We start from the raw sequence: 25,574 nt of genomic DNA, 5'->3' as shown, positions 1-25,574 counted from the left end.
GGAATTGCAACAGTGCCGAACACCACCTTTAACTGGAACACCTTCCTTCAGCGTTCAGGTAAGAGATGAAATCTTCTGGTAGGATTTTGACTCTAGTGCATCTCGCCAACTTGCGTCAGTTCCTTGCTAGTTTCACATGGTTTTGAAGAAGAGGCTGCCAGGGTCAAAGAAATGGACTCTTTGGGTAGAACAAAGGAGGGAGCAAGGCATGATTAGAACAAACTTGGTTTCTCCCCGTTTGCCGAGGTGTCGTCAGTGGTCCCATCCCAGTGAGGATGGGGGTGCAGCTGAGACGCAGGAGGACGCGTAGTGCCAGCCTCTGCGACGCTGCTCTTCGGACAAACCTCCCAAACACCTAGTGTCTTGTGACGTTTGTCCTTATTAAGGATGCCATCCTCCTGTGTTCATTCAGTGTTACTTTATTAGCTACACACATAAGAAGTGACTCTTGTGGGACTTCCTGGCGGCCCAGTGGTTAAGGCTTGGCGCTATCCCCGATGGGGCCAGCTTCGATCCCTGGTCGGGGAACTACGATCTTGCAAGCCGCGTGGCGTGGCCAAAAATTTAAAAAAAAAGTGACCATTGTAAGATGGAGATCAGATTAAGAAACAAACTTTTAAACCACTTGAAATCTCAGCACCAAAAAGGAACTGCTATTAGTGTTTTGATATATCTTTCTCAACAATTTTACATATATATATTAATGCTTTTCATGCATTAATATATAATATTAAATTATAGCTGTATTAATCTATTATATATTTTTGTCTTTTAAAATCATGTAAATATATAAATATGTGATATTTGTATATTTATTGTAAATGCATAATATGTATGATACCTATATTATTTATATTATATATAGATTATATATAAATTATATATAATTAGGTGTGACTTTATACTTTATGTTTAAATAATACATATGTATAAATAATCATGTATATGATTTTTAAAAGACAAAAGTAGAGTCAAACTGTACTTACCGCTCTAACCTGCTTTATTTATTCCTTATGTTAGTAACAATATGAGCTAACTTATTCTTTTTTAAAAATCTCTAAACTAAAGTAAAATTTACGTGGCGTGAAGTACAGACTTCTAGGGTAAGATTAGATGAGTCCTGACAAATGTATAAATACCCTAATCCAGACAGATCACATTCCTACTGCTCAAGAAAGTTCCCTCTTGTGCTTTTCCATATTTAATTCCCATCCCTCTGTAAGGGACCCCATTCCAATCTCTATCACCATCGATTCGTTCTACCAGTTCTTGAACTTCATCTGAGTGGAATCATACAGTAAGTACTTTTTGCGTCTGGCATCTTTTTTGCTCAACGTCATGTTTTTGAGATCCATGCATATTGTGTGTCTCCGTAGCTCCTCCTTTTTTATTACCGGGTCCTGTTCCATTGTATGGATGTGTCCCACATTGTTTCTCTGTTCTCCTGTTGATGGACTTTTGAATTGTTTTCCATTTTTACGTACTATAAATAAAACTGCTCTCTCTCCACATTCTTGTGCAAGGATTCTGGTGAATAGCTTGAGTGTAGGGTGGACCCATGCTTAACTTTAGAAAAGAACAGCCGAACAGTTTTCCAAAGTGTTGTACCATTTTACATTTCCACAGACATCGATGAGAGACCTAGTTACGGTACATCCTTGCCGACAATTGGTGTGGACAGTCTATTTAATTGTAGTTGTCCTAGGGGATCATGAAATGGTATTTGATTGGTGTTGGGCATTTATGTATCGATATCTTCCTTGGTGAGGTGTCTAGCCAGGCCTTTTGCCCAAATGTTTTAGTGTGTTGTCTTTTAATTCTTGGTCTGCAGGAGGGTTTTGTGCTTTTTTTTCCCCCTGGGTAGAAGCTTTTTGTCAGATACACATATTGTGAATGTTTTCTTCCATTCTCTGGTTTACCTTTCCGTGTTCTTAACTATGTCTTTTGAAGAGCAGAGGTTTTAAATTTTGTTGAAGTCTAGCTTATCAATTTTTTCTTTAACAGTTAGTCCTTTTGGGTCCTGCCTAAGAAATCTTTGCCTACCCTAAGGTCGAAAAGATATTTTCCTTGTTTTTTCCTCCACAAGTTTAAGCTTTTCCATTAAGATTGTAATCCATCTGAAATTAAATTTTGTGTGTGATATTAGGAGGTAGGGATCGAAATTCATTTTTTTTCTGTAAATTGCAGTATCATTGAAAATGTTTTTCAATGAATCGCTCTGGTTCCTTTGCTGAGAGTCAGTTTACTGTGTGTGTTCCTTTGTGTCTGTATAAATCTACCTTTATGCCAGTATCATGCTGTCTTGTTGTAGATTTATGGTACGTGTAGAAATGAGATAGGGTTAGCCTATGACTTTGTTTCAGAATTGTTTTAGCTCTTCTAGGTTTTTTGCATCTCCATATACAAAATTTAGAATCATCTTGTCAATTTCTATAAAATCTTGTTGCATTGAATCCACAGATCGTTTTAGAGCGAATCGCTGTCTTAACAATAATTTGTCTTAAGATCTCTGAACATGATGTATCTTTCCATTTGCTTGGGTCTTACTTATCTTCATAATGATTTGTACAGGTCTTTCATGTCTTTTAAAAATATTCTTAAGGATTTTATTATTTTTGATGTGCTATAAAGGTTTCCTTTTTTTCTTTTTTTTTTCTTTTTTTTGCGGTATGTGGGCCTCTCGCTGTTGTGGCCTCTCCCGTTGCGGAGCGCAGGCTCAGCAGCCATGGCTTATGGGCCCAGCCGCTCCGTGGCATGTGGGATCTTCCCGGACTGGGGCACGAACCCGTGTCCCCTGCATCGGCAGGCAGACTCTCAACCACTGTGCCACCGGGGAAGCCCTAAAGGTTTTCTTTTTAATTTCAGTTTTGAATTTTAGTTGTTGCTAGTATATAGAGATACACTTGATTTTTGTAATACGTTGGCATTATACCTTGAAATATAAATTTATTGGTTCTAATTACATCATGTTTTTAACTCCTTTATTGTATTTAAAATTCTATAAATGTATCCAAACAATCCTTTTGGTTGGGAATTTATATTTTTTTTAAAACTTTTTGATATGCAGGGATGAAAGTGCTAGGATTTTCATCTTCATATGTTTGCCCAACTGTTTTCTTAGGAGCAATTCCTAAAAATAGAATTGCTGGGTTAGATTATGCACTTAACCAGAGCTTTCACACATCTTACGTGATGTGTAAGTGTGTCAGCTTGGAAAGGTGACATCAGGGTGCGCGTCCATCAGTGAAGCTGGGAGGGTACCATTTTCTCTACGTGTGGTACCACTGTGTTTTCTGTGCATGGCATGACCCAAGCATAAAAACGCTGTTTAAGCAAAATTTTATTGTATTGTACAATGTCTTGAAGTGTAAAAACTTCAGTTGTCCACAGATGAAGCCCATAAGTTTATGCTATTTGGGATTATAACTGCCTTGCAGGCTGATCAGCCCTGTAATTCTGGTAAAGGTACTAGAACAGCTAAAATTATCTCAGCAAATACAATGTGAGGCCTGAGAAGTCATCTCTTTTAACCTGAAATTCTTCTCTCTAAAGACGACAACGCAGGGGGACGATTGGGGGGAGTTGAACTTGCAGGTCCTGCTGTAAATGTCAGAGAAGAGAGTGAAAATGCAAAATTAGCACCCTGCCCTCAGCAGACAGGAGGACACCCCAGGCCTGTTTATACTCCGAAAACTTCAGACAAAACCTCCAACACGTACTCTGTGTCAGCGTTCGCATCCCTTGAAAAGAAGAAATTTCCAAACATTTGATTAGAAATAGTTTTCCAAGTGCTTTACATCAATCTCAGCAAGAATGACAGAACTCCTGTCAGCATTACAAATGAACCCACACCATCCAATTGCTTTATCATGTCAGGAAGTGTAAGCCGTTATTCAGAACCAGGAGGCCCATTTTAAATGGCCTGTTGTGGGCTTCCCTGGTGGCGCAGTGGTTGAGAGTCCGCCTGCCGATGCAGGGGACGCGGGTTCGTGCCCCGGTCTGGGAAGATCCCACATGCCGTGGAGCGGCTGGGCCCGTGAGCCATGGCCGCTGAGCCTGTGCGTCCGGAGCCTCTGCTCCGCAACGGGAGAGGCCACAACAGTGAGAGGCCCGCGTACCGCAAAAAAAAAAAAAAAAAAGGCCTGTTGTAAGGTTATTCCATCTTCTGTATATCAGAGGTCACTGTTGTGGTGTAAGATTCATAAGTACCACTGTGTGGTACTAAGATTCATAATTTCCAAAAGGAGAGTGATTTGTCATCAAGGTCTGTACCCTGATGGTTGCTTGTTTCACCAGTCTTACTGTTGAGTGATTAACGGAACAGCCAGGACATTTAAAATACTCCGCAGACAACATCCCCTCTTGGGAACCTTGGCTTCACTTCACTCTTAATGTGTGCGATCAGAAGCTGTAAATACATTCAGAATATATAGGCTCAGGGAGGCTCCGGCGGGGACTGCGGGAGCTGACTGCTGGAGGATGGCTTAAGCGTTAAGGTGGAGAATTCAGCGGCGTCTCAGGGTTTTATGATCAGGTGTCTGTTCTCATTTGTACAGTCATTCATCTTTGTCAACTTTCAGACTCCAGAGGTAGACCATCTTTCTCACCCATCCTCTATCTCACCCTGGCCACTGGAGCATTCTAAACCTATGATTGTGTTTTGTCACTTCCACTCTGGGCTGAGACAGTGAAAACAGAAGTGACAGTGAACTTGATGCAGACCGTTAGTGAGCAAATCCTCACCCTCTGGATTCCTATGAATTGTTAACCTTGAAATCGAGGGGAGTGGGTTGGGAAGGGCCTCACTGAACACTGAATATTAATAGGCGGGTAGCGGATTAGTCCCCAGGGTTTATAGTCACCTTCTTAAATATCTGATGTCAATTTCGGGGTTTATTCCCCTTTAAGGTATGTCTCGGGTTTGCTGAGAACGTTCAGTTATATCTCTAAGCCCAAGCTAACAAATTAACTAAGTCTCCGTAGTTTAAAACATGAAATCAGTTGTATGCCAACCAGATTCCATGATCAAACAGGTCAACTAGGAACAAATAAAGAATAACATAGATGAAAGGCACTAAGTGGCATTGTTGTAATTTTTCACGTGATGTTCTCATTAGCTCTTCTGATCCGAAGGTATGTGTTAGACATCAAGTTAGTTATCTGGTCTTTGTGTTTTCAGGTACGTCTTAAATGTTGTTATGATTCAGTGATGCAGGAATTTTGCTTTTAAATGCCAGTAACTAATGCATCTAGAGTAATGGTGCCTCTCAGGCCATCAAATCCCGAAACTGTGAAAGCTTAAACTTGACCCGGACACACCTTCTTGGTTTTTATTTTCATTTTATTTCTATTTTCACTGTTTATTTAATTTTCTCTCTTTCTTCTTTAAAACTCTATTTGTATTTCTATATGGAAACTCTCATATGCAAAACTCAAATGGTCATATTTTCCTTCCTCAGGCTGTTCCTAGGAAAACTCACTTGTTTTTTGTTTTTTGTTTGTTTTTTGCGGTACGTGGGCCTCTCACTGTTGTGGCCTCTCCCGTTGCGGAGCACAGGCTCTGGACGCGCAGGCTCAGCGGCCATGGCTCACGGGCCCAGCCGCTCCGCGGCATGTGGGATCTTCCCGGACCGGGGCACGAACCCGCGTCCCCTGCACCGGCAGGCGGACTCTCAACCGCTGCGCCACCAGGGAAGCCCTCTCACTTGTTTTTTCACATGGAAAATTCATGTCATTAGATCCCTGTATGCGTTCACAGCCCCCCAAATGAGATTTTTCAGCTAAAAGTCACTAAGTCTAATTAACAGAAGTTCTTGAATTCTCTTCTTATAATCACACGTGAAAAAAAACAAAAATGACAGAGCTGCTGGAATAGAAAACGGCAAAGAAAGTAGCTTAAACGTGGATCGGGTTTCTATTCTAGAACCAGCGGATGGATGAGTCACTTAGAGGACTTGGGAGCGTCGTGCTTAGTCTGTTGGGACCGCTAGGGTGCCAGACCATGAAATCAACACGTTTCGTTTTGTAGATAAAAATACCGTTCTCCAGGAAATGGTAATATCGGAAAGACACGGAAATGGTTGCATTTGTAAGGGATGAGTTCCAGCCTTGACTTCTGTGAATCCCAGATGTGAGAGGAAAAGTAAAGAGAAGAAAAATAAGCTTGGGGTTAAAATGAGGAAATGAAATCCACTAAAAAAAGTAGGTAGGTACCTGCCTCACCTCCAAACCTCTAGAGGCCAGTACGTTTTAGTTCTTTTTTAAAATCTGAGAATGAACACGGTACATTTCCCTAAAGTTGGCCAAGGCCCTGGGAGAAGCTGAAATGGAATTACTTAGAGTTGATGCATCCATGAGGTCGGGCCTGAGACCTTGGTTGTTTGATCAGGATTTTTGCACTGCATTTCCTGAAAACGATATTGGTGTATGGGAAAAGTGCATGTAAGCTCTCAAACCCAAATGTTGTCTCTGCATTTAATTTAAAAAAAATTTTTTTTAAATCCTAGAATAAGACAAAGCCTTAAATCCTAGAATAAGACAAAGAATAAGACAAAGTTCTTTGTTTGATCCTATTCTAATATAGGTTTCTAAATTCCCATGACATTTGATCTCCTGCCCAGGAAGAAGAGGGGGAAAGAGGCAAGAGAAGATGGGATTTAACTCCGTCTACTTCTAGGGTCTGGTAGGTTGGGGGGGATCTCAAAATCATTTAGTGAACTGGGCAGCAGCGCTTTAAAGAAGAGAATAGAAAATATCAGAACGCCTGTATGCAATACATCTAAATGATTCTTTGAAACTGTACCGTGTCTGTGTGTCTGTACGTATAAACACATTTCACGTGTACAGGGTTGCAGTATAGTGTGTGCGTCTCACTGTAAGTCAGAGTCAGCACGTTGTGAAGATCAGTGTTGTACATTATGCATTATTGTCTCTCGAGCTTGGCTTTCCTAGGGATCCTGGGGTACGTAGAGGGCCACGTTTCTCCAGCTTTACCTCACCAGAAGGCCAGCGGGTCTTCCGAACCTGCTGTTCTGAGTAGCTAACACGTGTCAGATCGAAGTCAAGCCACAAAGTAGGTTTCCAACATCTACACTTGCCACAAAGCAAACAGAAAGAATGAGATGCAGCCTTTTTACCGAGACATCACATCGGTTCTTAAAATAGGGCTTTCTTTGGGTGCCGTCTCTGGATGCCGTCTTTGTGTTTGTTTTGTTTTTGTATTTACTTTTTTTCAATGTGGTAATACAGGTTCTTTGATTTCCCCCTCTTTTTGGTACTTCCATGGTTCTCCTTCCGCCTTCCTTTTTTTCACTCCTTTTGTATAGTTGAATGGATATTCCATGTACTTACATGATGATGATGATGTAAGGGATGCTGTGTCCTTCTCACTGTATCACACCTGGAGACACATAACATCACCTTCTTCCATTACTGGTGATTTTTAAAAAAATGTATCAACTCTGTGTGTGTGTGTGTGTAAATAAAGTCATGTGCGCTGGGTTAAGGTTTCTTCCCTTAGTTAAGCGGGTGTCTTTCTCGGTTTCCCCATGTCCAGGTGTTATATTTCCTTTGTAATCAATAAGTTACTTTTGAGAAGGCACTTGTAATTTCTGTCCTCATCAAACTTCCCCTCACCAGTTTTAGCATTCATTGATGGTTCTTGCCTAACTATGTGGGTTTGGGCTGTTTTTCACACCTGATCTTCCTTTCCTTAATGGTATTCTTCAATTTGTATCATTTTTTAAAATTTATTTATTTTTTATTATTTTTATTTTTATTTTATTTCTTTATGGCCACACCACTCAGCACACAGGATCCTAGTTCCCTGACCAGGGTTTGAACCTGTGCCCCCTGCAGTGGAAGCGTGGAGTCCTAACCACTGGACTGCCAGGGAAGTCCCCTACATCATTCACTAAAGAGAAGAGTTTGTCTCCTGACCCCAGATTCAAATGCCTGACCTCAGATTCTTCTGATCTCAAATTCAAATTCTGGACATAGCCTCTAGCTTAAACTTTTGGTCAAAGAAGTATTCACGAAGGTCTGTATTTCTAAGGTTAGTTTCAATACTGAAAATACAGGAAAAATATATAACAAAAAAACCTCAACATATCTCAATGAAATTGTCAACAGTCAATTCAGAGACTGTAATAACGGTTTAAGGTTTTTCTAAGAGGACATCTGAATCTTAACACTTCAGTAAAGACTTTCTCCAGTGCTGGTTATGTATTATTATTATTATTATTAGCTTTTGTGATTGTGTGAGAGTGCTGTCAATATATCTTATTACATTCATTCTAATTATATTACTACTCAAGACTAAAAGCACAGAGGGAATGAAATTATTTGCATTAAGAATGGGATGGGGCTTCCCTGGTGGCGCAGTGGTTGAGAGTCTGCCTGCTGATGCAGGGGACACGGGTTCGTGCCCTGGTCTGGGAAGATCCCACATGCCATGGAGTGGCTGGGCCCGTGAGCCATGGCCGCTGAGCCTGCGCGTCCGGAGCCTGTGCTCCGCAACGGGAGAGGCCACAACAGTGAGAGGCCCGCACCGCAAAAAAAAAAAAAAAGAATGGGATGAATGAATGAAAACCTTCTTCTTGCATGATTTTATGTCCAATTACATATGTTTGGAAATGGTGAAGTTTTAGGCTAGCTTGGGTTAATATTAATAATTTATTTTTCTTCAATGAAATTTTATAAAGAAGGCAGGGTGGCTTCTTTTCTTTTCTTTTTGTGGGGATCCATGCCATATGGCTTGTGGGATCACAGTTCCCGACCAGGGATTGAACCCAGGCCGTGGCAGTGAGAGCGCCGAATCTTAACCACTAGACCACCAGGGAACGTTCCCAGTATTTCTGTTGACGGCATGATCTGCCGAACAAACCTCCTCAACAAATGGTGACTTAAAACAACCGCCATGGATTTTCTCATGAGTTTGCGGATTGGCGGTTTGGACTTGGGTCATCCCTGCTTCCACTGTGTGTGCTGGGCTCACTTGTAAGTTGGGCTGAGGCCTGACGGGTCCTGCATGGGTGGTTGGGTCTCTCCTAAGGAGGCAGGCAGGCCTGACTGGAAGGCAGCAGCATCCCAGTGGGTGGGGACGCTGCACACCAGGCTTCCCACAGCCAAGACTTAGAAGTCACTCCCACTCTGTTATTGATACCAGTCACCAGGTCAGCCCAGCGTCTAAGGGTGGGGAAATGGGTTCCACCTCTTGCTGGGAGGGACCACAAAGAGTGTGGTCACCTGCAACTCGCCTTACACGACAACTTTCAATGTAACAAACCTAAACCTCTTATTTCATGTATCTGTGGGCACGTATACATTACGCATGTGTCCCTATATATAGACATATACGAACTCAAGAGGACATTTCTATATAAACCATCTTTCTAGTTTCATAAAGAAAAGATTCTTCCTAACTGGAATTGCATGGAAATATTTTCTAGGACCCGTGGCTGACATTTCAGTAATAACTGAGTCAGTTCTTATCACCTCATCCTTCTGCACTGCAGCAAAAGTACCTTTACTTTATTAGGCCAAGTTCAGCTCAGGTTGATTCACCAGGAGGAACGGTTAGTTCATGCAGTGAAATGAAGATAAAATCTAGGCGTGCGAGCAGCTGCCTGAGAGGTCAGAGCCCAGCAGCCTCTGAGCTGTGTCTGCGGGGACATTGTCACCGGGTCATCGATTCAAGTCCTCTTCGTTGAAAATACCCTGAACTCTTCTGTTGCAGAGATTAACCAAAGTGCTGACAATCTACACGTGTTTCTCCTGATCTGTGGACTCCGACAGGTGAAAGACCCTCTCTATCTGGTGGATGCATTCTCAGGTATGTGTTCTCAGGGGACCCTTTGCCTGCGGAATTCCACTGGGGTCCCTGTCTTCACATGTCTCTCCTTAGGACTTTGAGTTTTCTCATTTTTTTTCCCATCAGCAGAACTGTTTCTAGATTGTCACTTTAGAAACAACCAGAAAAATAACCTCGCTCTGTAGTCGTTTCAGTTGTTTCCTACTTCCCTGTGCCCTCAGCTTCTGAGGAAATCATAAAACATAGCCAATAATGATAAGTCTAAAATAATTTTATCTGGCAATATTTTACACATGCCAATTTGTATGATACATTTGGAGTTTTGTTGCGTTGCTTAAGTTAATCTATAGACGCTTCAGTGTATTCTAAAATCCATACTGAATTGTGATGGCGTATCCATCCTAATTACCTAATAAATTAGATCTCTGAATAATGTGCAACGTGCTAGAAAAAAATATTTTCCTTAAAACCATAAAATGTCACATACTTACATTTAAAATAATTATAAGTTGACTAATATGAATGAAAGCAAAATGATATGAAATCATTTATATTGTAGCGTAATTAATATTAAACTGATTTATGTTTTCAGCTGTGACTTAACACCGTTTTAAAAGTCTTTTTTTTTTCTTTTTTTCTCCCCAAGAGTGGCATCAAGAGGAACCCAGCGTTTACATGGTTATCGTTGGCCCTGAAGTAAGTTGATCTGCCGTAAGCATTGATCTCCTCTCTGTTTTCCTCTTTATTCTTCTTATGCATTTTCTAAAATTAGTTTCTGTTACTTTTCTAACCCAAAGTTTCTTGCTTTCTTAAGTGAATAAAGTCTGTTTGCCTTTTTAACAATGAACACCAGACCAAGGTTAAAGATTATGAGGCTTTGTAAGTCTTCACAATTAACTTATCGCTACAAAGGGTAAGAAATTCTTACGGGAATACAGAGGAGTCATATGAAGAAAGTCCATGTAAGTCGGTGTATAAGACAAACGTTCCATGTGGTCCAGATCATCTTTGAAACTTCCTGGAAGTGCTCACCTGACAAACACAGAGCTGTTCCTTCACCCGAGCACCGGATTAAGCCATTGACTTGCATTCAGGAGCCGAGTGGGGTGGAAAAGCACAAGAAATACAGTCTGCACTGGGGCATGTCCTTGCCTGTCAGTGGCCGTTGTCCGGGGAACAGAGACCAGTGGCAGGGCTTGGAGGTGCTGCCTGTCTCTCCCTGGGACTCGGGATATCCCCTCTCCCCTCCGGCAGATCCGGAGCAAGCATGTGCTCTGTTCCAGAGTCAATTCTAAGCGCTCAGGACGCAGAGAATCTGGGTGGTGACACACTGGTCATCTCATAAAAGTGAACGCTGATTTGCTCCAAGCAGTTTGGAAAATAAAGTACGCATCCCGCCAGGTGGGATGTAACACTGCAGTAGCAAGGCCTTTTCTTCTCTTCGTGGGGCTTCTGTGCCAGGGCTGCACAGTGCATCCCCTGCGCCCTAGGACGACTCACGCTTCCTTTCCCTTTTGCCCAGCCGGATGGCCGAGTCTGTGCACGTTAAATGCCTGCATGACCTCCCTGTTCTGTTCTGTAATTCCTCCTGTCGTGGTTTCCTAGTTCCCTAGGGACCCACCGAGCATGCAGGGGGTGGCAAGCTTTTCTTTAGGATACTAAAGACCTTTGGAAATACTACATGTACCTCGAAAAAGGCCCTCTAGCCTAAAAACATAGCAAGGGCTAGAATCTGTGTAGCCACATGGGTTGTCACGTGGAAGATGAATCACTCCATCATCCATGTTCCTTGTTGGTATAACAGACGCTCACACACACAGGCACGCACATACCCAGGCCTGCACGCACATACCCACATCCATCACACGCTCAGGGCCAGCCTTTTGATGGTTAACAAGATAATCCCTAGTGCACTAATGAATGCATGTTGAATAATGAATGTTAGGTCCCATAGTGGCAAAGTTGTTACTATTATTATTATTTTAATTCTCTTTCCATCCTGCTGTTCGAAGAGCATGATGGACTGAAGAAGTTTTAGCTTGATGCTAAATTCCTTGCTATTCAAGAGAGAAGGCCTGAGGTTAGAGCCACGGCAACAACAGTTATCCTGAAAGAATTTAGTCATGTGGCTTTGCTTTCCATTGTTTTTACGTTTATGGTTTTGTTCTGCTTACGGTGTGTGATACTGGCTTTCCAACGCTTGAAAATTTCCTTTAAAAATGAATTGATGTCACAAAAAGTAGTAAATAAGCAATAGTACCGCTGGGGCACAGATGTGACAAATTGTGACAGTACGCAAAAAGCCGAAGTTTGGGAAACAGTTTTTATCGAGAATCGATCGGTGTCGTGCCCAGTGGAAGAAACACCACAAGAACAACGCTTGGTGGAGAAAAACGTTCGCAAACATCGGGGTAATGATGATCTGATTTCTCTGTTTGACTTTTTCTGTCGTGTTTCCTTTTAAGGAAACCTAGAGGGAGGTGGCAAACTTCGAAGCACTAGTTTAGCACTAAATATGTGCCAGAAACCCTTTTGCAGCGACATAAAGACCAAGGCAGCATTTGAGCTGATACAGAGGTCAGAGAAGAGGGAGTGACCGGGACACGTGGTGCTTTCCTGCATTTATTAAGCATCTTCATCTTTAACTCAGTTGCCTACAGGTGAAGGATGCCATTTGTTTCATACAGGCTTCCTAAGTCAGAGTCCTTTAGAAGAAACACTGTTGTATTGTTTTTTACATTAAACAATTAGGAAGGCTTTTCGCTTCTCAGGACAAAGATATTTATTCTGCCACGTGTTTTTGGAACATACAACTTTCCCTCTAACTTTAGTTTGCCCAATTTTAAAAGAGCAGTGAGTGTAAAAATTGTGTCTCCTCCTAATTTCACTGCAGGGAAACTTGTCCCTCAGGCTCCAGGTTGGGAGGCGGTAGGGGAGGGTGGAGACTGTGGCCAACTGTGGAATGAATGGTGGGCGGGGCAGGATTCAGCCACAGCAGGGTTTGCCTTCAAAGATGCAGGCTCCCTTGTCAGCCTTGCAAGAGAAGCCACCATCCAGAGGCCTTTTTCTTCCTCTCTTTTGAAAAAATGCCCGTGTGTGTGAAATGTCTTATTTTTAACTGCTGGGAACTAATTAGACAAACGTACTTATACTTGTTCATGCGTGTGCACACAGACACACACACACACACACACACACTGTCTCTCTCTCTCTCTCTCTCTCTCTCTGTTTGCCTTGTTGGCCCTACAAAATGCATCTCTGTATTTTCTCTTTCGTAACTTCCAGAGGGAGGCAATTCTAAGTGGTTTTGAGCAAAGGCTGTCATGACTTTGCCTATTAAGGATCAGGGAGCAGAGGGTGACATGAGCTGGGCGGGGCAAAGCAGATTTGCAGGGACCGTGGAAAGACGTGTCTTGGGAAGCTTAAGTGCTTCCACAATTCCAGGGGCCCCTCCTCTCTTTTTCCAAACTAGTCTAATAAATCTCTGATATACCTGAGGACAGGATGCTTACTGGGCAAATGTGGGTCTGGGACTAGTCTTGTAGAATGCGCCCCCCCACCCAAGGCCCCCGTGCGCCCGTTCTGAAGCTGCATCTTCAGCCACCGAGCTGGTTTGCTTGGGTGGAGTGGGAACACAGAGCAACAGGGAATGAACGAGAGGAAGAGGAGCCGTGAAAGGGAGCTGTTGAGTGAAGGGTGGTGAAGAGTTATGATCTGAGAGCTGCTAGCCCTTAAGTTCATTGCCATGAATTAGTAACAGTTCACAAGCACTTCTTCCACAAGGCACTCCACTCTCTATAATTAAAAGCCCTCAAGGAAACGGAGAAAGGCATCCTTGGGTTGCAAGTTTACTGCTTAGCAAAACCAGCCGTAAGCACCTGGCCCTGTGCAGGCAGGCACACTCAGCCCAGAGCTTTACTGAGATTTGCTCAGTAAAGCGCGCGCGCGCACACACACACACACACACACACACACACCCCAGAAACAAGCTTTATTAAACAATACTCTTGCTTCATGTATTTCACACACTCTGTTATTTTAAAAAACCTGTTCTATGTCTCTGCTTTGCTATTCCATGTCATTAAAACAAAGGTTATTTTTATTCCAAAATTGATTTCATGATGTGCTCCCTGATCTGAAGTTTGGACAACACTGACTTGGGCCATGCTTGATGGTGTGTGTGTGCGTGTGTGTGTGTGTGTGTGTGTGTGTGTGTGTGTGTGTGTTTCTCTCCATCCACTACACATATTCCCTCTTGAAAGCCAGTGCATTGGCTGCTTCCTCAGTGAAAGATGCCCTCCCCAAATCTCGGGCTGGCTCAGATGTGCTTCTGACCCAAGCTCTCCCCCACTAGCATTATAAGATTTCCAAGCATCTATCAGTTTTCAGCGTCAAGAATTCAATTTAACATCACTTTTTCTATTTTTTTTTTTTTTATGAAAGCTTCTTTATTATTTTTGCTGTGTTGGGTCTTCGTTTCTGTGTGAGGGCTTTCTCTAGTTGCGGCGAGCGGGGGCCACTCTTCATCGCGGTGCGCGGGCCTCTCTCTTGTTGCGGGGCACAGGCTGCAGACGTGCAGGCTCAGTAGTTGTTTGTGGCTCACAGGCTCTAGAGCGCAGGCTCAGTAGTTGTGGCGCACGGGCCTAGTTGCTCCGCGGCATGTGGGATCTTCCCGGACCAGGGCTCGAACCCATGTCGCCTGCATTGGCCTGTGGACTCTCAACCCCTGCGCCACCAGGGAAGTCCCCGACATCACTTTTGAATTCAGATGTAGGAGGAGACTAAAAGGATTTTACATTTGACATTGAATATTTGCTACAATGTTATGGGTTAATATGCTGATCTTTTGGAAATAGATTTGAGAAGTGGATCAGAGGGCAAATCTTGGGACACATTAAGATTCATCTTGTAACCATTATCTCTTAGAGCAGATCAAACACCCTGAGTGTTACAATTATTTTCGACATCTACTGTGAGTACACTCTTCTTCCATTCATCTTTTTCTTTGTTAACTGCTAAGCTCAGTGATTGAATAAATTCTTTAAGTCTAAATTACACACTTTTGGAGGACTGTAGCCTTTCCAGGTCACGTGCAGGGTCTCTTAGTACAAAATTGCATTGACTCTGTCAGTTAATTATTATTAACTAACCTATTACTAGGGCCTATTATTAGGGAATAATTGCAGCGCATGCAGCAGTGATTCCCTCTCTCTCTGTCCACGTCTCTGCGCGGAGCCTGGTCAGATCTGAGAGCCCAGTGAAGACCTGGCTACGCAGCTCAGCCAGTGCCCCCTTGGGTGCCGCATCAGTCCAGCTTCAGCCCGAGGGAATTCATTAGGAGGCGACAAGGGCTGCTAAGAGAAGTGTTGCGGAGGCTGAAGACCAGGTTTGGCTGCATCCGTTGCTTAGTCTCCGGATCTTTCCCTTCAAGGTCCACGGTCCGGTGTGGGTTACATCCGCCCTTCTGTAAGGAGAGGAACGGGCACCCGATTCCACTTCCACCAGACCACATGCGGTGGGAGGAGGTGAGGAAGACGCCCAGACGAAGCGGAAGAGGTGAAATGGAGGCCGGATAGTGAAAGCAAAGGCTGCATGAGCACGTGGCACCCGCGGGTCGGCCCTTTGTGCTGACGAGTGCTCAGGCAAGGACTGAGCACCTTCAGAGGTCAGATCCCTTCTCCAAGACGTGTTAACGTAACAGAGTCAGTGCAGGCGAGAGGTGTGTCTGCCGGGACAGGGGAGCCCAGGGCCTGGACTGCATAGCGCGTTCACCTTTGTTCCTGCCACGTCCAGTGGCCGGGCTCAGAAGGCATTTGTCACGCTCTCCTCTGGAATAGTATTGCTTTGCTTTTTGAGTGGCATCACCTTTCTGCCAACGGTTTATAAAACAGGAGAGTAAATGTTCTTGTGTGTGCTTTATATTTTAGATGCGATACATATGTTTCCTTCTGTGGTCATTCTTAGCAAGAACATTTCAAAAAGCGGGATCTCAGTCCCCTGTGAAATCTATCTAATCCTTCATTAGTGTTTGCTGCTGGCAAGTTAGTTAACACCTTTGGACCAAGATTGCATCATCTGTGTCAGGCAAAGTGTAGTCTTGCATGGCTGTGTAGTAGAGCGGTTGTGTGCTAGCTGGGTGCACTTCACTGCTCTGGGCCTCAGTTTTCCCCATCTGTAAAGTGGGTGTGACTAAGAAAACGTAACCTGCCTCCTCGTTTCTTGAGAGGCCAAAGTGAGTGCATACTTGGCCCAGCGCCTGGTTCGTAGGCGGCGTTGTACGGGCATTCAATGAAAGAACTTTCTGTGCTGATGTTTCCTTTCTGTGCTGACACGCTAGAATTCTGTTTTAGCTGCAGAACGGTTTAAGGCATTGGTTTTCTATTAAAGCTTCTTTTGATCTCTTGGTACAACCATCTCGGCAAAGCATGTGGTGTCTGCTCGCAGCGGGGGGGCCCGGAGTGGGTGCATTTTCTGATACTCTTTGATAAGCATTGTGGTAGGAACATTCGGCTCGAGCATGACAGCTTAATGACCTTCCACCATAACTTCGTATATCAAAGATGATTTTCCTTAGGCCTGGGAGTTGAGACAATATATTTTGCTAGAAAGTAAATAAGCTTAGAAGGAGGAAATGAGAATTTTCTCTGCTGCTTGCAGTGGTTTCACTTTTTAAAATTTCATAACATGTGCTTTCATTAAATAAAAATATCTACCCTTCTTTTTTCTTTGCCTTGTGTTTTGTTCCCCTTGGCTTCACTAAGAGATTTGAAAATGAACTGATGTGGAAGACAAACCCAGAAAAGTTTAATGCAGTTTGTACTTGAAACTTGAAACTTGATGTTATACCTTCAAAATTGTAGTTAAAGGGGTAGGTGTTTCAGCTGTCTTGTAAAAAAATTTTTTTCCCTTCATGAATTCTTTTCCCCTAAATAGTTAATCATGAGAGCAGAAAAGTGTTAAAAAAAATTAAAAACAGTGGGGCTTTCCTGGTGATGCAGTGGTTAATAATCGGCCTGCCAATGCAGGGGACACGGGTTCAAGCCCTGGTCCAGGAAGATCCCACATGCCGCGAGCAACTAAGCCCGTGAAACACAACTACCAAGCCTGCGAGCCACAACTACTGAAGCCCATGTGCGTAGAGCCCGTGCTCTGCAACAAGAGAAGCCACCGCAATGAGAAGCCCGCGCACCACAACAAAGAGCAGCCCCCGCTCGCTGCAGCTAGAGAAGGCCTGTGCACAGCAACGAGGACCCAACGCAGCCAAAAATAAATAAAATAAATTTATTAAAAAAAATTGAAAACAAGAAGAATTTCTAACTAAAATTTATCATAAGTAAAACATGCATGTCAGAATTAACATGTATTGCTAAAAGAAGTCTTTCATTGCACTGTTTATCTTTTCATGATGGGATGTTAGGGTTATATAATGCAATTCAATGGTTTAGGATAATTTGAAGGAAAAGGATCAGAAGTGGGAAATGGAAAGGTAGAGCCAGTATAGAACTAGCATGACATTGGGAGGAAAATGAACATGTCTAAGGAGAAGAGATGGACAAGTACCCCAAAAAGTAGGCCCACTTTTGGTGGGAGGGGGTAGAAAAGTTTGGGAGGAGATGTTACTTCTGGTTTGGATAACTGGGCAAAGTTTCTCCGAAAGTTGACATTTGTCTGTGCCTTGGGGGATGAATGGGTTTTAGGGACAGAGGGTGGCATTCCTGGTGGAGAGGAAGACATGCAGTTAGGAGAGAGGTGAGAAGTGGAGAGTAAATGTTACAGAGTCCGTGCTCATGTTGCCCACCGCACGACAGGCCAGTAAGTCAGGAAACGAGTAGCTGGGGCAAGGGACAGCAGCTTTATTTGGAAAGCCAGCAGACCGGAAAGATGGTGGACTAGTGTCCCAAAGAACTGTCTTCCCTGACTTAGAATTCAGGCATCTTTTATACTAAAAGTGGAGGGGGTGTGGTTGGTTGTCACAGACTTCTTGGAATCCTTTGTTCTTGCAGCTGTTCGTGAGTCAGATCACACTGTTCCTGTAAACTTCCAGCAAGACAAATGTTATTCTGTTCTGCAGCTTTTTATCTCCGTATGAATGGAAAAGTGTTACAGCTTTAAGAACGGGCTCTTGTATATTTCAGGCTACAGGCAACATTCTTAACTTGTAGCAAAAGCAATAGAATACAAAAGTTAAAGTAAAAGAAACAGATCCAATATGGAGTCAGGTTTGTTCTTCCCTGTGACATAAATAAGTAAGTAGGTAGGGGTTCCATAACCCACATGGGCTTTGTATAAACTATATGATAAAAATCCTTTGAGTAGAAACCAGAGGGGCAGTCAACTTGGGTAAGAGTGCCGTCTCCAGAGTCAGACTGCCTGAGTTTGACTCCTGGCCCGGCACCTTCCTAGCTGTGTGATCCTGGCTAAGTTCCACCAGCTCTCTGAGCTCCACTGGCCTCCCTCCTAAAGTGGGGATGACGATTGCAGGACTGTTGGCAAGAAGTAAGGCACACATAGGACCTGGCATAGCTTAGGCCCAGAGTAAGCAGCGAGTGAGCGCTGACTGCTAACAGCAACAGGAAGCAATGAATCGTGCATGGCTTTGAGTTTATTCTTTAAAGATCTTTCTAGCAATAGCATTGTGTTCGTAGTTCCTTGTGTCCCTCTGTAACCCCACTGTTGCCCCTAGCTTGCAGAGCTCCAGCCTAAGGACAAGGGGGCTGAGCAAGGAGGTCTCTGTTCAGTGGCTCCTGCAAAAATGACTGCCTGCAAGTCCACGGAGGGTGAAGCCCCCAGGAAGCAACTGACTACAAAAGCCTCTTGCGAAAGTTCTCCCTGAAGACCTAAAGAGACATTTCTCCAAAGAAGGCATACAGATGGCCAACAGATACATGAAAAGGTGCTCAACGTCGCTAACTATTAGAGAAATGCAAATCAAAACTACAATGAGGTACCACCTCACACTGGTCAGAATGGCCATCATCAAAAAGTCTACAAGTCATAATGCTGGAGAAGGTGTGGAGAAAAGGGAACCCTCCTACACAGTTGGTGGGAATGTAAGCTGGTGTAGCCACTACGGAGGACAGTATGTAGGTTTCTTAAAAAGCTAAAAATAGAGCTACCACATGATCCAGCAATCCCACTCCTGGGCATATATCTGGAAAAAACTATAGTTCTAAAAGGTACATGCACCCTTATGTTCACAGCAGCACTATTCACAATAGCCAAGACATGGAAGCAACCTAAGTGTCCATTGACAGATGAATGGATAAAGAAGATGTGGTAAATATATACAATGGAGTATTACTCAGCCATAAAAAAGAATGAAATAATGCCATTGCAGCAACATGGATGCAACTAGAGCTTATCATACTAAGTGAAGTAAATCAGACAAAGACAAATATCATATGATATCCCTTATGTGTGGAATTAAAGTATGACCCAAATGAACTTATTTTCAAAACAAATAAACTCAGACACAGAGAACAGATTTGTGGTTGCTGGGGCGGGGCGGGGGGGGAGGGAGTTGGGGGGTGGAGGAGGGATGGAGTGGGAGTGTGGGATTAGCAGATGCAAACTATTACATACAGAATGGATAAACAACAAGGTCCTACTGTAGAGCACAGGGAACTCTGTTCAGTATCAAGAATATGAAGGTTACATATATATATATATACATACATATATATATATATATATATAAAACTGGATCACTTTGCTATACAGCAGAAATTAACACCACATCGTAAATCAACTATGCTTCAATAAAATAAAATAAAAAGAGTGCACCCTGTACTGGAGAGGTGAAGAAACTCATCGTTACAGGACTGTAGCAGCTCGCGGAAAAAAGACGTTATCACGTCCACTGAACTTCTGATTGGCAGGCGTTCCTTCCCATGTCTGGTGCGAGAAATTGCTCAGAACTTCCAAACAGACCTGCACTTTCAGAGTGCAGCTATCTGTGCTTTGAGAGAGGCCAGCAAAGCCCGTCTGGTGGTCTTTTTGGAAGACACCAGCCTGTGTGCGATCCATGCCCAATGTGTAATAGTTAGGCCAAAGGACATCCAGCCAGCATGCTGCTTACACCGAGAACATGCTTAAGATGACTCAGATGGGAAACCTTTCATCGTTTAAAAGAAATTCTCTTCTTTGATAGTTCTGAACGTTAGGTTTTTTGCCCGCCGATGGACGCAAAAGGTACCTAAGTGTTTGAATGCCGAGTGAAAAAATAGGGGGCAGAAATCAGGGATTTGCAGTTTTTCCAGTTTCATTCTGTATGTGAATTTTTAATGTAAAAGCAGAGACAGTAATTCAGGTCATAATGTTTCAGCAAACAAGCTTCAGAAGTTGAATTTTATAAAAATTATAAATAAACCTGTTAAAATATTCTGGATAATTCCAGCGTTTGGATTTTCTTAAAGCAAGTAAATTTCTTTTTTAAAAAATATTTATTGAAATATAGTTGATTTGCAGTGTTGTGTTAGTTTCAGGTGTACAGCACAGTGGTTCAGTTATACATAAATACATATATACATATATGTATCTCTATTCTTTTTTAGATTCTTTTCCATTATAGATTATTACAAGATATTGAGTATAGTTATATAGTATATATTATACAAGATATTGAGTATAGCTATAAAGTAGGACCTTGTTGTTTACCTATTTTATATATAGTAGTGTGTATCTATTAATACCAAACTCCTAATTTATTCCCCCCCTCCTCCCTTTCCCCTTTGGTAACCATAGTTTTGTTTTCTAGGTCTGTGAGTCTATTTCTGTTTTGTAAATAAGTTCGTTTGTATCATTTTTTTAGATTCCATATAAAGCGATATCATATGATATTTAAAACAAGTAAATTTCCAGCTAATGGCAACTAAATGGTCTTTGCAGCATTTTAATCGTACGGTAGATTCCATCCATTCACTACACTTTTCTGAGTTGCTTTACATACCTGTGTTTAGTGGTTTGTGTCTTCTGTACTGTTCCTGCAAGTTTGTTATTAAAATAAATTAAGCTATAAAAAAAAGTCTAGGAATAATTTGTTTCTTTAGGCATCCAGATTTGCTGTGTTCGCCGTCAGAGTGATGTTATGATCTCGGGGATGGAAGTGAGCTTTGCATTTCTGGTTCCTTGGGCTACATCTCGGGCGTATGAGTAGTTTGAAGGATTTGGGGTTACACACACACACACAGCATTTCCTTGCCAAATGGAACTTAAATGAAGTTTCTGGAAAACACAAAATTATTCAGTTAGTATGATAAACTCTCTAGGGATATCATATTCATTAAACTGACTTGGATTGTAATTCCTGGTACGTACTGGTTAAGCGTGAATGAGAATAGAAATTGAATCTGCTTTCACTTCTAAGCTTATTAGCAGTAACAGGACAAGCCGGCAGACACCGCATTCGTAAAATGTGCTTACACCCTCATCTGCCTCTATCTTTTTTTTTTTTTTGCGGTAAGCGAGCCTCTCACTGTTGTGGCCTCTCCTGCTGCGGAGCACAGGCTCCGGAGACTCAGGCTCAGCGGCCATGGCTCACGGGCCCAGCCGCTCCGCGGCATGTGGGATCTTCCCGGACCGGGGCACGAACCCGCGTCCCCTGCATCGGCAGGCGGACTCTCAACCACTGCGCCACCAGGGAAGCCCTGCCTCTATCTTTGAAGACACATTTAGAAATTTTTCTTACACGAGCATAAATTTTAAAATATTTTGTCAGTTATTTTAAAATTGTTTTCATTGTTAATAAAACCGTTGGAGGGGTGGTGCAGGGCAAAACCAGTCTATTGATTGTTTCATTGAAGAGTTTGCAGTTGGATGAACCAGATGTGATAAATATATTCTGCAGCTCCATCCTACCTAGGCTCATAGGAACACTGTGACAGATGGAAAAGTATCCCTTAAGATCCTCCTGGTACCTCAGTAAGTAAATTGACCTGAGAAGAGCTCATTGTGCGCAAAGAGTATTGTAGTTTGGCTTCTGATGGTTGGGAATGAGGTGTGCTCCTCCGTGGATACGATGATTACCTTCAGGTGTCCAGGTGTCTTTCTCTTGCTGAGAAGTGTGGCAGTGTCACTGGGAAAGTACACATCTGAGATTAAGTGTATACATATTTTTGTATTAGTGGTGCAGTCTGCAGATTTCATTCTTATCCTTTTCTGTTTTCTTCTACTACTTGTATAGCAGTTACTATGTCTCAGAAATAGCTGTAAGCGCTGAACGTGTTTCTCATTTTATGAGATGAAGAACCCAAGGCCCAGAGACGTCCATTAATGTATGCACGGCCATGTGACTAGTGACTGGTTTTGGGGGGGATTTCACCCAGGTGATCTGTCCCCAGAGCCCCTCTCAGCCTGTACCGCCTCTCTTCCTGGCCTCTGGATATCTACATGCAAATTTGATTAAAAACACATGGCGTCAAAAATGTTGGTAGAGCGAATCAGCTTGAAAACACTGCTATTAAATTTTGCATTAATTCAACAAACATATTGACCACCAGGGATGCAACAGGACAAACCACGGTGCCTGTCCCAAAGGACACATTTCCTCCAGATGTGAAATAGGAGTGAAATGCAGACTCAAGCATATTAGATTGTAACTAATTAAAATGTTGGACTTGGCTTTTTAATTAATTTATTTATTTTTCAGTTTTGGCTGGGTTGTGTCTCCGTTGCTACGCGCGGGCTTTGCTCTAGTTGTGGCGAGCGGGGGCTACTCTTCGTCACGGTGTGCGGGCTTCTCACTGCGGTGGCCTCCCTTGTTGCGGAGCATAGGTTCTTGGTGCCTGGGCTTCAGTAGTTGTGGCTCGCGGGCTCTAGAGCACAGGCTCGGTAGTTGTGGTGCACGGGCTTAGTTGCTCCGCGGCGTGTGGGATCTTCCCGGACCAGGGCTCGAACCCGTGTCCCCTGCATTGGCAGGCGGATTCTTAACCACTGTGCCACCAGGGAAGACCTGGACCTGGCTTTTTAAAACTTGAAATATAATTCATATGCCATAAAATGCACCATTTTAAAGTATATAATCCAATGGTTTTTAGTATAGTCATAAAGTGTTGCGACCATCAGTCCTATCTAATTCTGGAACATTTTCATCACCCCCTCAAGACTCCCCTACTCATTAGCAGTCATTCCCCATTCTCCCCACCCCCCAGTCCCTAGCAACTACTAATCTACTTTCCTTCTCTATGGAATTGTCCATTCTGGACATTTCACATTAAAAAGAGCCACAATTGATGGCCTTTTGTGTCTGGCTTCTTCCACTTAGCATCATGTTTTCAAGGTTCATCCACATTGTAGCATAAATCAGTACTTCATTCCTTTTTGTGGCTGAATAATATTTCATTGTATGGACAGACCACATTTTGTTTCCCATGTATCAGCTCATGGATGTGCCCTTGGCTTTAAAATTGTGTGTCTGGGAAGGCTCCCTGTTAAAAATAAAATTTTAATGTGGTCAGATCCTTTGTCTTAGATGTACCAAGCGTTCCAACTCCTTCTGCCTCAAAGGTTTTATGACAAAATCCACCACTGTAGTGAACCAGACGATCCTTCCAGTGAAGTGTTGTGTTGTCCGATTTTCCCTTGGCTGTAAATGACTTCTGTTTCAAGACCTTGAGTTGGGTGGACGGCTCTTGCACTTTTGTACCTGGGGCTTCACCAGGCTCTTATCTTACAGGCCCAACAGGAAACAGGAATACAGTTGGCCCCCTGTATCTGTGGGTTCTGCATTTGTGGATTCAACCAACCATGGATGGAAAATATTCAGAAAAAAATTCCAGAAAGTTCCAAAAAGCAAAACTTGAATTTGCTGTGCATTGGCAACGATTGCATTGCATTTGTATTATCTTGGTGGTGTAAGTAATCTAGAGGGATTTAAAGTATGCAGGAGGGTGTGCGCAGGTTATACGCAAGCACTGCACCATCTTATATAAGGGACTTGACATCTGCGGATTTCGGTATCTGAAGGGGTCCTGGCGCCAACCCCCTGTGGGACGACTCTACATGTATATTTCTTTAAACTTTCTCTCAAGTCCTTCTCTTTCCTTTATTGCTTTGTAGTAGCTGGACTCGGGGATATTATTTCCTATTTGATTTGTTTTGTCCCTTTCTGAATTGTTAGGTTTGGCTCTCTTGCCATAATCTGCAATTCTCTTGAGACTTAGATTCACTTCCGGCTTTTCCTAAACTTCATCTTTGTCTCTTTTCAGGTTGATCCGGTGTTCACAAGGGAAGTGAAAGCCAAAGTAAAGAGGTAAGTGTAGGTGTTTTGCAGGAGAGGAAACCTAGCGACCGATATATGATCCCAGTTCCCAGGCACTCACCGTGTCCCAGGCTCTGTTCCCAGCAGTTTACTAATAATTCCTCCTTTAATCGCCTGTGCGACTAGGGTGATCCTGTGCCATCCTAGGCGCTATGATTTTCCCCATTTACAAGCCAGGAAGCTGATATCCTGGAAGCATCAGCAGTTCCCTAAGGGGCGGCAGCATGGACACACGTGTGAAGACGTGCAGCCTCACTAGGTCAGGAAATTCCCAGGAAACCCACTTTGAGGTTACAGTTGTCACTGATCACATTGGCCAGAACTGAAAAGACTTAAAACATCTGCTGGTGACCGTGAAAGTTGCTGCCACCCCTTTAAAGGGCAGTTTGTCAGAGTCTTTGTTATCAATTGCGTTTGTCTGCCAGTAACCCGATAACACTGGCTTACACACCCTGGCGCTTAACTGCTCACATAAGAAAAATCTGAGCTCGTTGGTCCAGGACCAAGTAAGACTTCAGCTCCTGTCTTGCTGTCCTGCGGTCCCTACCTGTGGCTTCCATCCCTAAGGTGACAGTAGCTGTAGAACTCACGCATCACATTCCGAATTTTAAGTGGGGAGATGGGGAAGGGCAAGAGCGAGAAGGGTTACCTCGCGTTTGGGTCAGCCCCTTTTTATGTGAATTTCCTCACACCCCCAGGATTCCAGCTCCTCTCACTGGCCACGCCATCACCCCAGGGGACTGGGAAACTGATTTCATCCCCATATGCAGTCAGCTGTCTTTACGTTGCTCATAGATACAGAATGCATGTATGTGAAAGTACAACCAATTGTGTGAAAGGATAACCTCAAAATCCTGAGACTGGTGGAGAGGGGCAGGGGATGGAGAAGAATGTCCATATTTTGGGGTGAGAAAAAAAAAAGATAAACAAGACAAAACCTATGTGACAAAGTGCTGGGAACCTGGGTATTGGTTGAGTTTCTCTATTTTACTATTTCTCTCTGTTTATGATTCTCTTTCTGTGTATCTTTAAAAAAGAATTTGAAGAAAGGTTGCATTATTAGGAAAGGTTTGTTTTCTAAATCATCCAGAGAAAAATGGCAAGAGCTGTGTCTCTGACGTCCAGTATCTGAGAAGCACGTGTCTCCTTGGTCAGAGGGCTTCAGAATGACGGCGGGTGTGTTAACAGGCTTCCTCTCTCTCTTATCAGGGATGGATGTAGAATAGGTTCTCACTCCAGTATGGTTTTCTGTATGGAATCCTTTAGCAGTAATGCTTCCCTGTGGATCTAGGGTATTTCTCCAAAATCGTCGTCTCCCCTTCTCCCAGCCCCTCCCCGTAAGATTCCCAGCCGTAAGCCCTCTCTCTGCCCCGTGTTGTTCCAGGACCCCTGGGGTACGATTGATCGGGGAGATGGCTCGGGAGGACCTCCACGCGGTCGTGAAGAATTGCTTCGCGGTGGTGAATAGCTCTGTCTCTGAAGGCATGTCAGCCGCAATCCTAGAGG

The 25,574-nt window shown here is 43.3% G+C and overlaps 1 protein-coding gene across 6 annotated transcripts in view; it reads left to right on the top strand.

The window, feature by feature from the left end:
• Window positions 1-25,574, top strand: part of GLT1D1 (glycosyltransferase 1 domain containing 1) — a 149,615-nt gene that overhangs the window by 50,151 nt on the left and 73,890 nt on the right. For all 6 annotated transcript variants that reach the window (XM_060027862.1, XM_060027864.1, XM_060027863.1 and 3 more), the window contains 5 exons: window positions 2-58; window positions 9,737-9,832; window positions 10,458-10,507; window positions 24,016-24,059; window positions 25,453-25,573. In XM_060027862.1, the coding sequence (XP_059883845.1) occupies window positions 2-58; window positions 9,737-9,832; window positions 10,458-10,507; window positions 24,016-24,059; window positions 25,453-25,573 (368 nt within the window). The remainder of the gene's footprint in view (window position 1; window positions 59-9,736; window positions 9,833-10,457; window positions 10,508-24,015; window positions 24,060-25,452; window position 25,574) is intronic.

Source organism: Delphinus delphis, chromosome 13 (assembly GCF_949987515.2).
Source record: "Delphinus delphis chromosome 13, mDelDel1.2, whole genome shotgun sequence".
NCBI classification, from domain to species: Eukaryota; Metazoa; Chordata; class Mammalia; order Artiodactyla; family Delphinidae; genus Delphinus; species Delphinus delphis.
This window is presented reverse-complemented; position numbering and strand designations above follow the sequence as displayed.